Source organism: Patiria miniata, unplaced genomic scaffold (assembly GCF_015706575.1).
Source record: "Patiria miniata isolate m_02_andy unplaced genomic scaffold, ASM1570657v1 HiC_scaffold_10, whole genome shotgun sequence".
NCBI classification, from domain to species: domain Eukaryota; kingdom Metazoa; phylum Echinodermata; class Asteroidea; order Valvatida; family Asterinidae; genus Patiria; species Patiria miniata.
Window position 1 is genome coordinate 1612990 of NW_024037048.1, and position 13735 is coordinate 1626724.

The 13735-nt window shown below is 41.5% G+C and overlaps 1 protein-coding gene across 2 annotated transcripts in view; it reads left to right on the forward strand.

The window, feature by feature from the left end:
• LOC119735008 overlaps positions 1 to 13735 on the forward strand; it is a 56922-nt gene that overhangs the window by 334 nt on the left and 42853 nt on the right. Inside the window, exons 2-4 of one of the 2 annotated variants that reach the window (XM_038208697.1) lie at positions 6557 to 7050; positions 7746 to 7984; positions 12902 to 13043. In XM_038208697.1, the coding sequence (XP_038064625.1) occupies positions 6573 to 7050; positions 7746 to 7984; positions 12902 to 13043 (859 nt within the window). In that variant the 5' untranslated portion in view covers positions 6557 to 6572. Of the gene's footprint in view, positions 1 to 6544; positions 7051 to 7745; positions 7985 to 12901; positions 13044 to 13735 lie in introns of both variants that reach the window. The other variant, XM_038208689.1, reaches the window with a different exon arrangement.

The window sequence follows — 13735 nt, forward strand, 5'->3', positions numbered from 1 at the left end:
AAGTTAGAAGGAAAAGCTATTTTGGCGTGATTTTCCGATTTTATTTTCAAGTGCAATGCCCTGAAAAATAAGAAAATAATTTTCTGACAAACATTTGGCTGGGTATGTAAGTAAAGATATTAATTATTTATCAGAATTTATCAAGTTTACAGGAATTCGTAAGTGTTAATGTGGAATTTTCCAAGATTTATTCAAGTGCGCCACGTTGGGGAACACTCCGCCAATTTGTGCCCAATTTCCGGACACCACCGTTTTTGAATTTCGGATTAAATTTTATGAAACTGAAATTGTTCACAGAGGTTAAATAGCAAGCATTGATAAGGTAAAAGTACAAGTATTTCATTGCATGAATTTGAGGTTTATCAACAAAGAGGTTTGGCAACACTACACGAGGAAAGTCGGGTAAGCTTCGAAGTGCGCCACGTTAGGGAACACGACTATATTTAGTTTTGCTCGGTTCAGAGCACTCCAGAGCCGAATGTCGGACACTTCGCCCCATTTCCACGTCGCCCCATGTCACTTCGCCCCTAACCACTTCGCTCCATCCCCACTTCGCCCCATTCCCACATCGCCCCATCCCCACTTCGCCCCATTCCCACTTCGCCCCATTTCCACTTCGCCCCATTCCCACTTCGCCCCATTCCCACTTCGCCCCATCCCCACTTCGCCCCAGCCGTTACATGTAAAAAAAAAATCTCATCTATTTTATTGGCTTAAAAAAACAATTTCAATAGATTCACTAATTGCTAACCAACGGAAAGAATTAGCCCATCACCAAATGAACAATTCATAACCAACCTCTCAAGCTAGGTCCTCCCCTACCGAGAAAAAAGCTTGAAGTAAAAGATCCAACTTTGTTCCCAACCTGGCTAGCCTATACCAACCCGTCTCCCACTTATCTGAGAACGACAATACCTTCGACATCCTAATTTCACTCTTGGAGGAACCAATCTCATCTAAATGAAGTTGTAAGTGTCACATATCAGACAAATTTTGACGGAACATTTTCCTCAAGGCAGTGAGTTCCTTTTAACTCACTGACCCATACCTACTGATTCTTTTGAATCCAGCGGCTGATGATTTTATTCACAAGCCAATAGGAGAGGCGTCTCTGAATGGGATAGAGCCATCATTTCTCTCATCTGTGTCTCGAGCATGCACCTCATCAGAGAGTTTGTATTTTTCCTAAGTTTCTAGAATTGGGAGCATTTATTATCTGGGGTCTTTGGCAGTTTATTTGGTCTGCACCCACCCCTAGCCTTCACCTTTTTCATACTACACGGGGCGAAGTGGGGATGGGGCGAAGTGGGGATGGGGCGAAGCGGGGATGGGGCGAAGTGGGGATGGGGCGAAGCGGAGATGGGGCGATGTGGGGATGGGGCGATGTGGGGATGGGGCGAAGTGGTTAGGGGCGAAGTGACATGGGGCGACGTGGAAATGGGGCGAAGCGTCCGACACCCCCAGAGCCTAGCCCAGGTTGGACAAAGTCTTCATTGCATTACGACTAACGTCCAGGGTGAGAATTCTCTACATAAGACCACCGAAAATTTGGACCAGGTTTTTGTTACGTTTTACCTCGTTACAGAAGCTTATTTCACGCCTACATTTACTATGTGTCCTTACCTATTGGGCCGCTGGGTTCAGGAATTCCACATGTGATGCTGACCGACATTAATCAGGAAAATAAACTCTAAAGCAACGTTAAACTTGTACGTTTTTGTAGTCTCTTATCATCAGTTTATTCCCAGAGTCGTACGTCATGTACAATGTACGTGAGTACGTACGAGGTACGAAAGCGCGCACGCACGCTAGCGCCCTCATTTGTTTAATTTTGTTTTGTTTAGTTTGGTTGGAACATGACAGTGACGTCACTCCAGCCAACCGATGTCACGAAAACGCTAAACCAATGACCAAAGCCGAAACGTGTTTCTGTTAGTGGTAACTGGCGCGAAAACACGCTCGGTCATTGGATTAGCGACCGCGCCTTCAAGTAAGTGCGCGTGCGTATGAGGGTGGTTACTAAGCAAATCGCGCGTGCGCACTGCATATTCATGCCGCATAGTCTGGCCCCCGGACCAGACGTGATATGGGAACCAGACTAGGGAACCAGACTAGGGAACCAGACTACACGCTGCACAGACCATGCACAGATGTACCAACCTCGTCCCGAGTGCTTACTTTATTTCCAACACGGTTTCCAATAGTAAACCCTGGATAGGAAATTTTCTTCCTGTATCCTGATTGGATACCGCAATTGGCTAGTAATGGATTTTTATCGTGTACTTGGTGTTGTTATTCACAACGTGCAGTACGTGTTTTCGCGATCATTCGTCCACGCCTTCTCGAAAATATTAATTTCCTTTCCAGTTTGTTAATATTAATATGAAATGTGATACTGCATATTGTTTCGTTAAGATCGTAACAGTTTAATTGAATAAACATCGTGTTTTCGTAACTCACGCCATGCTCGCACTGCTACGAATTGACTCTGTCTTTACCCCAGACACCGCATACAAAAACAAACGCTAATGTAACGCAGATGCAGGCACCAGACTATTCCTCATTTGCATACGTGTGCAAAAATCTTGTACATGCAAATGATCCAATACCAGGGTGAGAGAGCAGGTAGTGATGGGCGCGTACTGCTCGACACCCTGGGTACGAGGTTGCAGACGTACGTACATCATGTACGATTAGACTCGGCGGTGAGAAACTGATGAAAAGAGTCTACAAACACGTACAAGTTTAACGTTGCTTTCAAGTTTATTTTCAAGATTAAGGTCGGTCATCATCGCATGTTGAATTTCTGAACCCAGCGGCCCAATAGATAAGACTACATAGAATACTACGACGTAAAAATTAGCTTCTGCAACAAGGTAAAAATATTGAAAATACTGGTCATAAATTTTTTCGCCCGGTTTTGAGCTCTTTATACCCTGGACTCCCTCCGTTACGTAGGGAGGAAAGGGAGTCCACCTGGGCTATCCAGAGCCATGAGTCGGCCCCATGCAGACATGCCAGAGCTACAAGAAATGTCTCAGAAAGGCTTCTCCACTGTTTCCACAGTATTGGAGGACTACCTGGAGTAGCTAGGAATACTGGAGGAGGTGAAATGTGGGCCATTTCGAGTCCTTGTTGCCAATATATAGTACAAGGACGCGGAAAATGTTAACGATACAACACTTTTAATACTTGAATTCTCCTCCAACATGGCGCTTTATCATGTATAGACACAACACATTCGGACATGGTCTGGCGATACTATCCCCAGGCTATTGTCGGATTGTTAAAAAGGTGATAAGTTGGGTCCAAGTTTCTCAGACTGTCTTTTAGTTTTACTGGAAAAGAATTCCATACTGGGCCACCACCCATATTACTTTAAATATGACCTGAAAAATACCAAAAGTTCTAAATCTGATAAAGAAACACTATTTAAGGAGTGCAAAATTCTTTTATAATACTTGTAGTGGTGGCCCAGTAATTTTGTCTGTACTGAGGGTACCGAAGTTCCAGCGCTCCATTCAGTATAGCCCCATAAATGTGGCCTATTTACTGGACTGCCTCCGTAAACATAGGCCACACATCCACATGTACAAAAATGTGTCGCATTTTGCCAAATTTTGATTTTCGCATTTAGGCTTAGTTTGTAGGTTTTTTTTGCTTTAGAAGCATACTCACCCTCTTTATAGGTTGAGTAAGAGTAGGTTGTAGATTTTTGCAGCGATGGTTGTGAGCGTTATACCTCGGTAGTTAGTTGTTAGGGCTAGATTACCCTTCTTTGGAATAGGTATGATGCAGCCTTCATGCCAATGGTCTATTTTTTGCAGATTGTAGACAGCGTTGCATAGCGTTGAAAAATTGTGGATTCTTGATGTTCTGTGGTGCGATCTCAGGCAATATCTGACCTCTTTAAAAAAACTTTTTTGAGCAAAAGATAATCATTGAACCATCAAATTTGGAATCGTTGAAACAGCTATCCTGATAACTCTAAAATCAAACTGTAATATTATGCTTCAATAATTATTCAGGGACGAAAAAAGAGGGTATGACAAACGACATAATACCCCCCAAACGACATGATACCCCCCCCCCCCCCCACTGGATCTGCCAGTGCCAGCGAGCACCTTGTGGCCTGCTTTGGAAATGTCTAGTGGACTTTGTCAATTGCATGTTTTCAGTTTTTCTTTTGCCTTATATGTTTTTCCCCCTTTATATTGCCTGAGTTTACTTCCTCCTGCAACCATGGTGCAACACAGTATAAAGACTTTTTTCTTTTGTCTTCAACTTGGTCAAGAACGTGTTTAATAGGGCAAGGGGTCCGGGGCCTGCTTAAGAGCCCCGGGAAATTTGGATCCTACATGCTCTGTTGTGCAATCTGAGGCGATCACTGGCCCCTTTCCCCCTGAATTATTTGAGCAAAAGTTTTTAAGATTTTTTTGAGAGGAAAAGGCATTACAGGAATTTCGGACAACCAAATACACATACTCATATTTCGTACTCGTACTCATAATTAGCATAATTAGCGTTACTCATAATTAGCGTCGGGTTTTGGTAAAATGTCTTTACAATTTTTGTATTACATATTTTGTTTTTCATTTTTTTTTCAGCAGGGGGGGGGGGCATGGCCCCCCTTGGCCCCCCCCTTGGCTACGCCTATGCTGTCAAAGGAGTTGTAGGCCTGACAATTTAGCTGCTGTTTTTCCATTTCGTGTTGATAATGACGTATTCAAGTTGTGCCTTAATGCCAGTTGGATATACATGTGACCAGAGCTTTCCTTTCTTCTTCTGGAACTTTACATTTAGGCAAGACATACTGTTTTCTTTCAGAAAGTCACTTAGAAATTCACCATTTCTATTTGTGTTTTCGTGGTAGGAGTGTTTGTATCCATCGTTTCTTCCCAGTTTAGCGTTGAAGTCACCACCTATTGTAGAACAATAACATTATGTTTTGGTACTTTGTGGACCAGGGATGAGAGATCATCGTAAAACATCCGGACTTCACACACGTTTGTTGGGCTATAGCAGCAGATCACTGTGGAGGTTGGGTTTTCATTGAAAGATGCAATCATGATTCTAGGCGTTATCATTTCGATGTTATTGAGGGCTTTCTGGGCTCTGGGGCTTAGTAGCATACCAGCACCACCAATGGTTGCATTTGTGCTGTTTTTCCAAGCCGATGACATAACTAGAGTACAGTATTTGCCAGCCTCGTGATATTTCAGATGTACGTCATCATGGAAATAGTGATGCTCTTGGACACAGATAATATCTTGGTTATACGTTTCCGCTGAAGCTACAAGTTCTCCAAACTGAGATTTAGAGCTGAGCGAACGAACATTGAACTTAGAAATGTAGACAATATTCTTACAGTTGATTAGGTTTGGCAGGGTAGCTGTTTTTTCGACTGCACACCGTGCCAGATTAGCAGGACACACCCCTTGTTTAACCGCGCGACGGGCGATGCGGGATGAACGTCTGATTTCGGGAAGAGTCATTTGATTTCTTTCAATGGCTATATGATATCCATGATCCCCACTTCTATGGACATGCGCAGTAGCAGACTTTAGCTGCTCAGTTCCCCAAACCGGAGAAAACTGCAATTACTTTGCAGCCCGCTTTGCAGAGTGACATTCGAGACCTGAAGCGTATTCTTTTACACACAGCTTTCGTCGTCACCAGCGCTCTGAAGCTCGACGCTGGTTTTACCCAGGTAGGGGGTTTGAAATCAGAGTTGTCCTTCTCCTAGGTGAACTACCTCCCAAGGTTAACGAGCTCCACCTGCCCGGAGCAATCTGGTTTTAAGGTGCCAGAAACTCGCCTTCACACCCCTGCCCTCAGTTTGAAACAGAGATCGGCACATGAAGCCGGGCAGTAGGAGTTTGAATTAGGAGAGGCTATTTGAGACGCTGATCATATGGGACATTTCATGGATGAGGAATGGCTCAGTCCTCCTCACCGCCCTGATCATCCTAAAACCTTTGACCCCATTTCAATCAATTCCCAGCTAAATTTGACTTTTTAGGACATATCACTTTCTGATGGCTCATACATGTAGGTCACTGAAGGCAAAAATTAATGTCGATCCTGATGCTATATTTGGGTCCATCATGCTTCCACCAGTCGAACACCTTTTCTTTTCTAATTCACTGCACTGGAGGATTTTATAAAGGTAATTAAGTAAAGTCCAAGATGTCCGTCATGATCAACCGATAGCCCAGCATGATCGACCAATCGTGCCCAACATGTACAACTTATTTTCATTTATGGGTTGTTTTCATTTGTGGTGTCTAAAGAAAACATTAACATCGTCAGTGGGATTTACCCCGAAATCTTAAAAACTTGACAGTGGTTTTGAGACATCATCTTACATTGAAAAAAACTTTTTCTTTTTGCCGACGCGCATGGCTATGGCGACGCGCACGCATATTAGAAACCAGACTTTTTGGCCTTATGGGTAAAAATCTCTTTATTTAGTCAGAAGAAAAAAAAATGGTAGCCTATGCAGTGTATGTTGATTTTGTTTTTTGTTTTTGTTTTTGATTTTTTGTATTTTCAGTTCTCGGGCATCAACCATGGATGAAGACTCCAGTGATATCTCAGCAGCGCAGCTGGCTGCCATACAGAAAAAAGGTCAGTTCAACCGGTCCATTTCCCTCGCCCTGTCGGCAAAGAAGAGTGAGGATTCCAAGCCTCCACAAGATGATGGAACTCGGACTCCTGACATCTCGGCTACCACAAAATGTCCAGGACTGGAAGCTTGCATCAAATCAACGGTTAACTTCGAGCATAAAGCACAGACTGATGCAACAACATTGGGGGAAGACTTGGAAGACGTCCAGTCCTCTGATGATGTAACGACAGAAGAAAGCACATCTACCAGCAGTGATGATGACTACGGTGCGGTGCAAATCACACTTATCCCCCAGGCGACCTCTTCCCGTCGTAGGCGGAGAACCAAGCTTCAACGTCATAGGATGAGGCAATCTCAGAGGGAGTTTCTTGCACCATTGTTAGACGAGGATGACTTAGATGACGATATATCCTGTCTAGGTAAATTTGTACATCACTCCCAAAAGGATTGAAGAAGCCTTTCCGCATGCTGAATGCACCTTTTGGGTTCTAAAATATGTTTACACAAATAAAAATGATCAACAAATTACTTCGAAATTGCGCAAAAATTTTGACCAAGGATGTTGATTGCTTAACAAACTGAGCTGTCAGACTTTTCACTGATTTTTACTGCACAACCACCCTTTTTGAAGTTCTGTCCACAGATCACAAAAGCAGGTGCGCATTCTTTCAGCAAAATGAACACAATTCACACACATCCCCTTTGTGCTTTGTTTTTTGTTTTGCTGAAAGGACACGTACCTTTTTGTGGTCTGTGGACAGAACTTTAAAACAGTGGTTGTGTCTAAGATTCCGTAACTTGAAAATTACACATCTAAATTAATTAAATAACAGCGATTTGAAAGTGATTTTTGTACTAAAATAATGCTTATGAGTTGAGCTTTCATATCCTAGATTTTGAAAGTGCTACATGCAGAACTTCACTAAAGCAATGGTCCCGACATTTGGGTTTCATTTTTTTTTACTCACTCTGTATAATAATGTAATATTCTGCATTTCATATCTTAACATTAAATAGATCTTTCTTTGTTTTAAGCTAAAGTAATCAAGCAAGTACCTTGTGTACGTGTCAGTACCAGTTTTTGTTCCTTTTGACTGTTCAACTCTGGATATAGGCACAGTCGAGGCCGAAGACAGGCCACAGAGGGTCCCTACATTGATGGAACTGTGTATGCAGAAAGGTTTCTCCCGGTCCGGACCATTTCCCCCAGGGCTGAGGCCAGCGCTATCCCAGCATCACAACAAGGCGAGGCTGGCCGCCCTACAGATGCGCTGGCTGGGACGAAACCTGGCACTTCTTGAGAAGCAGATAAAGTGGAACCTTGTTGAGACCACAGGTCCGCACGGCTTGAAGGTGAGACCCTGAACACATGCTGCTGGCCTGCTGCAGTAGTCTGTTACTAATAGTTTTTAGTCTTTGTAGTATTAAAATAACAGTGAGAAGATTCTGGTCAGCATGGTCGAGGTTGTGCCGAAAAAGGATGTCGCGTTTTTTGAGTATGCAGTCTCCTTTCCACTGACCAGTTGACAGTTTAAGTTTTGAAAAAATGGACTTTTCTTGGTAAAATCATCTCATTTGAAGTTCATGATGTCACAGATGTCAAAACAGAGACATTTCCTGTTGGGTTATAATTTCAGCCGCTGTTCGAGTGCAGTGTAGAGCATGCGTGGATCCAGATGGGGGCACACCCGGCCCGTGCCCCCCCTTTTCGCAATTGTGGGTTTTTTTTTTTTTTTTTTTACCGAGTTGTCTTACATCCCTTTGAGAACATGGCTATCTTTTTCGTTTTTGAGGAGTCATTATGGCGGGCGGACGGGCGGTCATCAAATCAATCGCTTTGAACATAATTATCAACAAAAATATACAATGTATAAGTTTTGAAGGTCGCCTGTCAATCATTGTCTCAAAATTTCGTTCAAAGCAAGAACATATTTTTATAAGACACTTTTCTATTTCCCGGCTGGAATAAATAGGGGGCACATTTAATACAGCACTTGCATTTTAATGCTTCATGTCAAAATATATTCCAAAATATATTCTAGAGTAGAACATGTACCGGTACACAAAATAATGTAGGCCATGTTTTTTTTTTATAATAAATGAAGAATAAAATCGTCATCCCCTTTTTTTATTTTCCCGGCCTCAGAGAGAGATTTACATCTGGTTCTCTAAATATTTTTTTAAAAGCAAAATGATTAAAAAAACCTAGCCCGTTAAAGTTTGCACTCTAAAGTTAATTCTTTTGTAGATTCCAGGGGAAATTTAATACGAATTATGCTCGGTTTTTCTTATTTTTAAATGAATATGATCAGGATTAACAACATCCCTCAAATAATAGCGTCAAAATATATTCCAAAATATATTCTAGAGTAAAACATTTTCACAAAATAATGTAGGCCATGCGTTTTATTTTTTAAATACACGAAGAATTAATCATCATCCCTTTTATATTGTCCCGGCCTCAGATAGAGAGAGACATCAAATAAATAGGGGTTGTTTTAATACGATTTAGTATGTCTTGTTCTCTCGATTTATTTTTAAAGTAAAACGATTTCAAACACCCTAGCCCATTAAGTTCTGAACTCTCAGTTAATTGTTTTGTAGATTCCAGGGGAAATTTTAATACAAATTATGCTTAGTTTTTCCTAATTTTAAAAGGAATACGAATAAGATTATCAACAGCCTTTGACTTCAAACTTAATTTCAAAATGTATTCCGAAATAATTATAGTCTAGAGTAACATTTACAAAAATAATGTAGGCCATGCAGTTTTATTTTTTAAATAAGCGAAGAATAGAATCGTACTACGAAAAAAAAGACATCGGGAGCACTACATTTAATGAATTGTTTGGACTTGGAATATCATTCCCCAACTTATCTATGTGCATGTACACAACATGAAGGTGAAATTTCACGTTCAATTCAGTTTCCCACATTTTTCGCATAAAGTTTTCCCCTGTCTCTGAGAAAAAAAATGCCCAAATAAAATCTCAGCTCCCAAAAGCCTTTCCAGAGAATGATTGATAGCCGCATTGTTCAAATTGATACAATGCCACTCTTGTTCGTTTCAAAGCATATACATTTGGGTTCAGCTCTAGGCCACCGAACTTTAAAGGGAAAATACAACATTTGCAAACATCAAAAAATAAAACTACCAAATCATTTTGAAATACCTTGCTGGACTGTTAGTGAATGACAGTGTAAAGCATCCTGTAAAATCATGGCACCTGGTATACTGTCATTTTCAAGAAAAGTGGTATTTTTGTATCAATTTCCAACGCTGATCGGCCGATCAGCGTTGGAAACAACTGGCTTTTTTTTTCTCAAATACTGGCCCAAATTGACCATCGCACTTGTTTGCAATCGATTTCAAACCTATGAACGGGTACGAGCCAGCTAGACTGGTTCCCTGACCTTACAATTCCCCAATGTATGTAAACTGCTCTGTTTCTTCTTATATGGAGTCAGGGAACCAGACTACAGGAATATGATCGTTTTTCTTGGCTTTTATAGCACTTTCGAACCCAAAACCTCAAAAAAGTCAGTGTAACTATATTTGCTATATTTTTCCAACCCCCCAATTCCATCCATTTATGAAAATTACAGCAAAAGCAAATGATGTATATTCCCTTTAAGGCCTTTGAGAACTTGCCGCCAGTAATTGGAAGATTCTTAGATGATAAACAGTGATGATAGTATCTCAGCCAATGAAATGAGCCGGTTCCCGGCAAGTAAATATGCCATTGGTTGCTTTCATCACGGACCGTCTGCTTTCATGAATATGACTTCCTTCCACGAGCAACTGGAGTGATTAGCTATCTGAGCCACAGGTGCATGGCTGCATGCCCGTCACATTCCAACCTGGTTGCTTAGAAATACTGTTGCTAGGAGGCTCCCCTGTGATGCCTGGGACTGCCGGTTGCGTAGCCAGACATCTTGTATGTGACTATTTTGAAACCTTGTATGTGAAAGCGGCAGCTCAGGAATGCTGCCGCTTTCAGGAAATTTGCGCAGGCAAAGTTTTTCATATTTTGGAAATTGGATGCAGTTTGCATTTCCGTTAAATAAAAGGTTGTTTTTTTTGTTTTCTTTTTAAGAAAATCGGAGCCCCCCCCAAAAAAAATACAAATAAACGATTTTCCTCAGGCCTTGACATTTCTTCAGGCCTTGACCTTGATTCATTTCGTCTTAAATTATTTAGCCTGCAGACTTCAAAAGAACATGGAAAAAATGGTGGTTAAAGTGTATACAAGTGTATATACAAAGTAAGTATATATGTGACCGCAGTTACCACACATTATACTGGGACACAGGCGGCAGTCTTTTTGAAGTTTTGACTAAACGTTTAAACGCTACGGGGAAATTTTGTTAATATCAAATTTTTTATGACAATCGAGATGGTTTTGAAATCGGTAAGTTTTATTTCTTCTTTTTGTTTGTAAAGACTATTCGTAATGTAATACTCAGCAGGCTTACAAGTTATACAACATTTTTCAAAGGAATTGGGACAGAGAAATGTTCTGGGCCGGTTGAGTTGCTCAGCCGTGGGGGGGGGGGGGGGGGGGAGGGGGCTCGGGGAGACTCACCTGCTCAGCGGGGGGTGGGGGGTGGGCCTAACATGCCTTAGTGCTGTTTTTCCCACCAACTATGCTGCTGTTTCCCCTGTTCCCTTAGGCCATCAGCCTCGGTCCAAAATTTTGGCAACCGGTATCAAATGAAGGGAATAATCGTCGTAGCGATTTTTGGCAAGGTATATAGCTCCCGCATTGGAAAATATGTGATAGCATTGCAGCGGTGGCAGCTTTTTAGGTGTTATCACCCTTTTTTTTTCGTAATGTCCATCAAAATGCTTGTTACCACTCATTTTCTGAAGACTTCTGACCCATGGTAACATATTTGAATGAGATCTGCAGTTTGCACAATTGTTAGTCAAATGAATTGAGTGCAAGGGAGATTCTAATGATTTGTTGCCTGTACTGCATGGCCTAGGCTATAATCAGGCAGTGAATCGGGGCTTCGTGAGTTAAGCTCTGTCAGTCACTTTCCTAAATTCACCGAGGAGCTCAACAAGGAGCTCAGTTGTTGAATGAATGTATCACACCATATAAATCAAGCTCATGGAATAATATTATGGACAGCTGTTGGAGATCTGGTGTAATTCACCTCAAAAGTGAAGCCAATCACATCCGCGCGAGCTCGATTTACACCATAAACAAACCCACACACACACACACACGCAAACGGGATGATAATGGAGAAAATACGAATTGAACTAAAATCACCAATTATATTACATGGTAAAAGAAAGAAAACACCAGGAGAGGGACAAAACGAAAAGGATATTATTAATGATGATGGAAGCAAAAAAAAAAAAAAAATTAAACGACAATAACATCAACCAAAATGGGGTGGGGTTGGGGTAGGGGCTGCTTCAGGCAGGCTGTCCCCAAATGAAATTCAATTTATTTTATTTTATTTGTTTGCAAAGCAAATTTCTGGGTAGAAATGTATGTTTTAATAGTAAACATGATTTTTTTGGCTCGCTCGCTCTGCTCACTCGCAAAATAACACATGTTCATTTTTTTTTCACCCGGGGGCTGTCATCAGCACCTTCTAATTTTGGGGTTCAGTTTCAACTAACATCAACAGTGACTTTAAATTCTATATTTGATAGAAAAAATTAATGTTATTAAAATTAAAAAATAACCATTGTGAATTTTGCTCTTAAAATACTCATGATGTACGTGTAGGAGAGAACATCTAAAATCGTAGAGCTTCCAGTGCCCTCAACCCCGCCCTGCAAGGGATTTCGCGCTTCAGTCTCGTTATGTGTGCAACGCGCACAAAGTTTTTGTGCCCCCCCTTTTTGAAAATCCTGGATCCGCCCCTGGTGTAGAGCTTCATATGTATTTTTTTCTGAGTAATCGGCATACAGCATACCCATGTATTAATACGCATGTAATCAGTTAGATTTCCATTTGAAGCTTTTGAACTGAACAGTATGTCGCAAATAATGCATGTCTGAATTTGGCATGTTTCACTAGGGCTCAAATTTTACCACATGAACCCAGCATAGCTTCAGTAAGATTCAGTTACATGTACATTAAAAACAAATCCAAAGCTATCTCTTAAATAGCCTTAACCTCAAAACTATAACTCAGCTTTTACAACTTAATAAAATCAGGCTTCAATGACATATTTATTGTATTTTGTGATTTTGGACAAAGAGAAAATTTAGCATAATACCCATTCTTGTCTCACTACATCTAGTGTATGCAGTTGAGGCGTAATGTCAGATCTCTATGGAGGAGCGAGTGGTGGCCAAACGACAGGAAGCCACACCCACAGAGGGTACGATGGATTGTGCCTGTTGGCTGCCAGGCGTACGATGGAGCGAATTGGAAAATAGCAGGTACCTGTCCCAGTGTTATTATTATTAATCTTTTCTGGTAATGAAACAAAGGATTCCTCAAAAGCACCCTAGGTACTGTAGCTCGCAAGCCTGAAGAAAACTGTGGAGAGAAGACAATGAGACGAAATTACAGTTTTAGAGATGGGAGGAAAACCCCAGAAGAATATTCTGGGGAAAACCCACAGAATCGGGTAGGGACCGAAAGCCCAATCCACATATTGTTCCAGGTGGGATTCAAACCCATGTCACAGCGGTGGAAGGCGAGGAAAGTACCGCCACGCCAACTTTGTCCAGTCACAAGTCCTTTTCATAAGTCAAGTCACAAGTAATGGGATGAACAAGTGACAAAGGTATGCTTTTTGTTACAGTTTGAATAGCTTGTGATTTGGCTTGAGACTGATGGAGGACTTGTGATGGACTTGCGATGGACTCTACTACAATTCGGACCTGTTCAAGGGTCTGAAGACTTTTTGCACTACAAACAAAGAGAAATAGGCTACTCTGCAAAAACAAACTATGAAGCCATTTCGAGTTGGAACCACGCATGCTTGAATGATGCACTTTTTTTTAAATTTGAGAGGGGTGCGTATTTTGGTAATCCTATTGGTCAAAGGAGCATGGTGCTGGCATGACTTGCGCGCAACTGTGATTCCAGCTCGGTAATGGCTTTTATGTTGTTCCCTCAGCTGTGC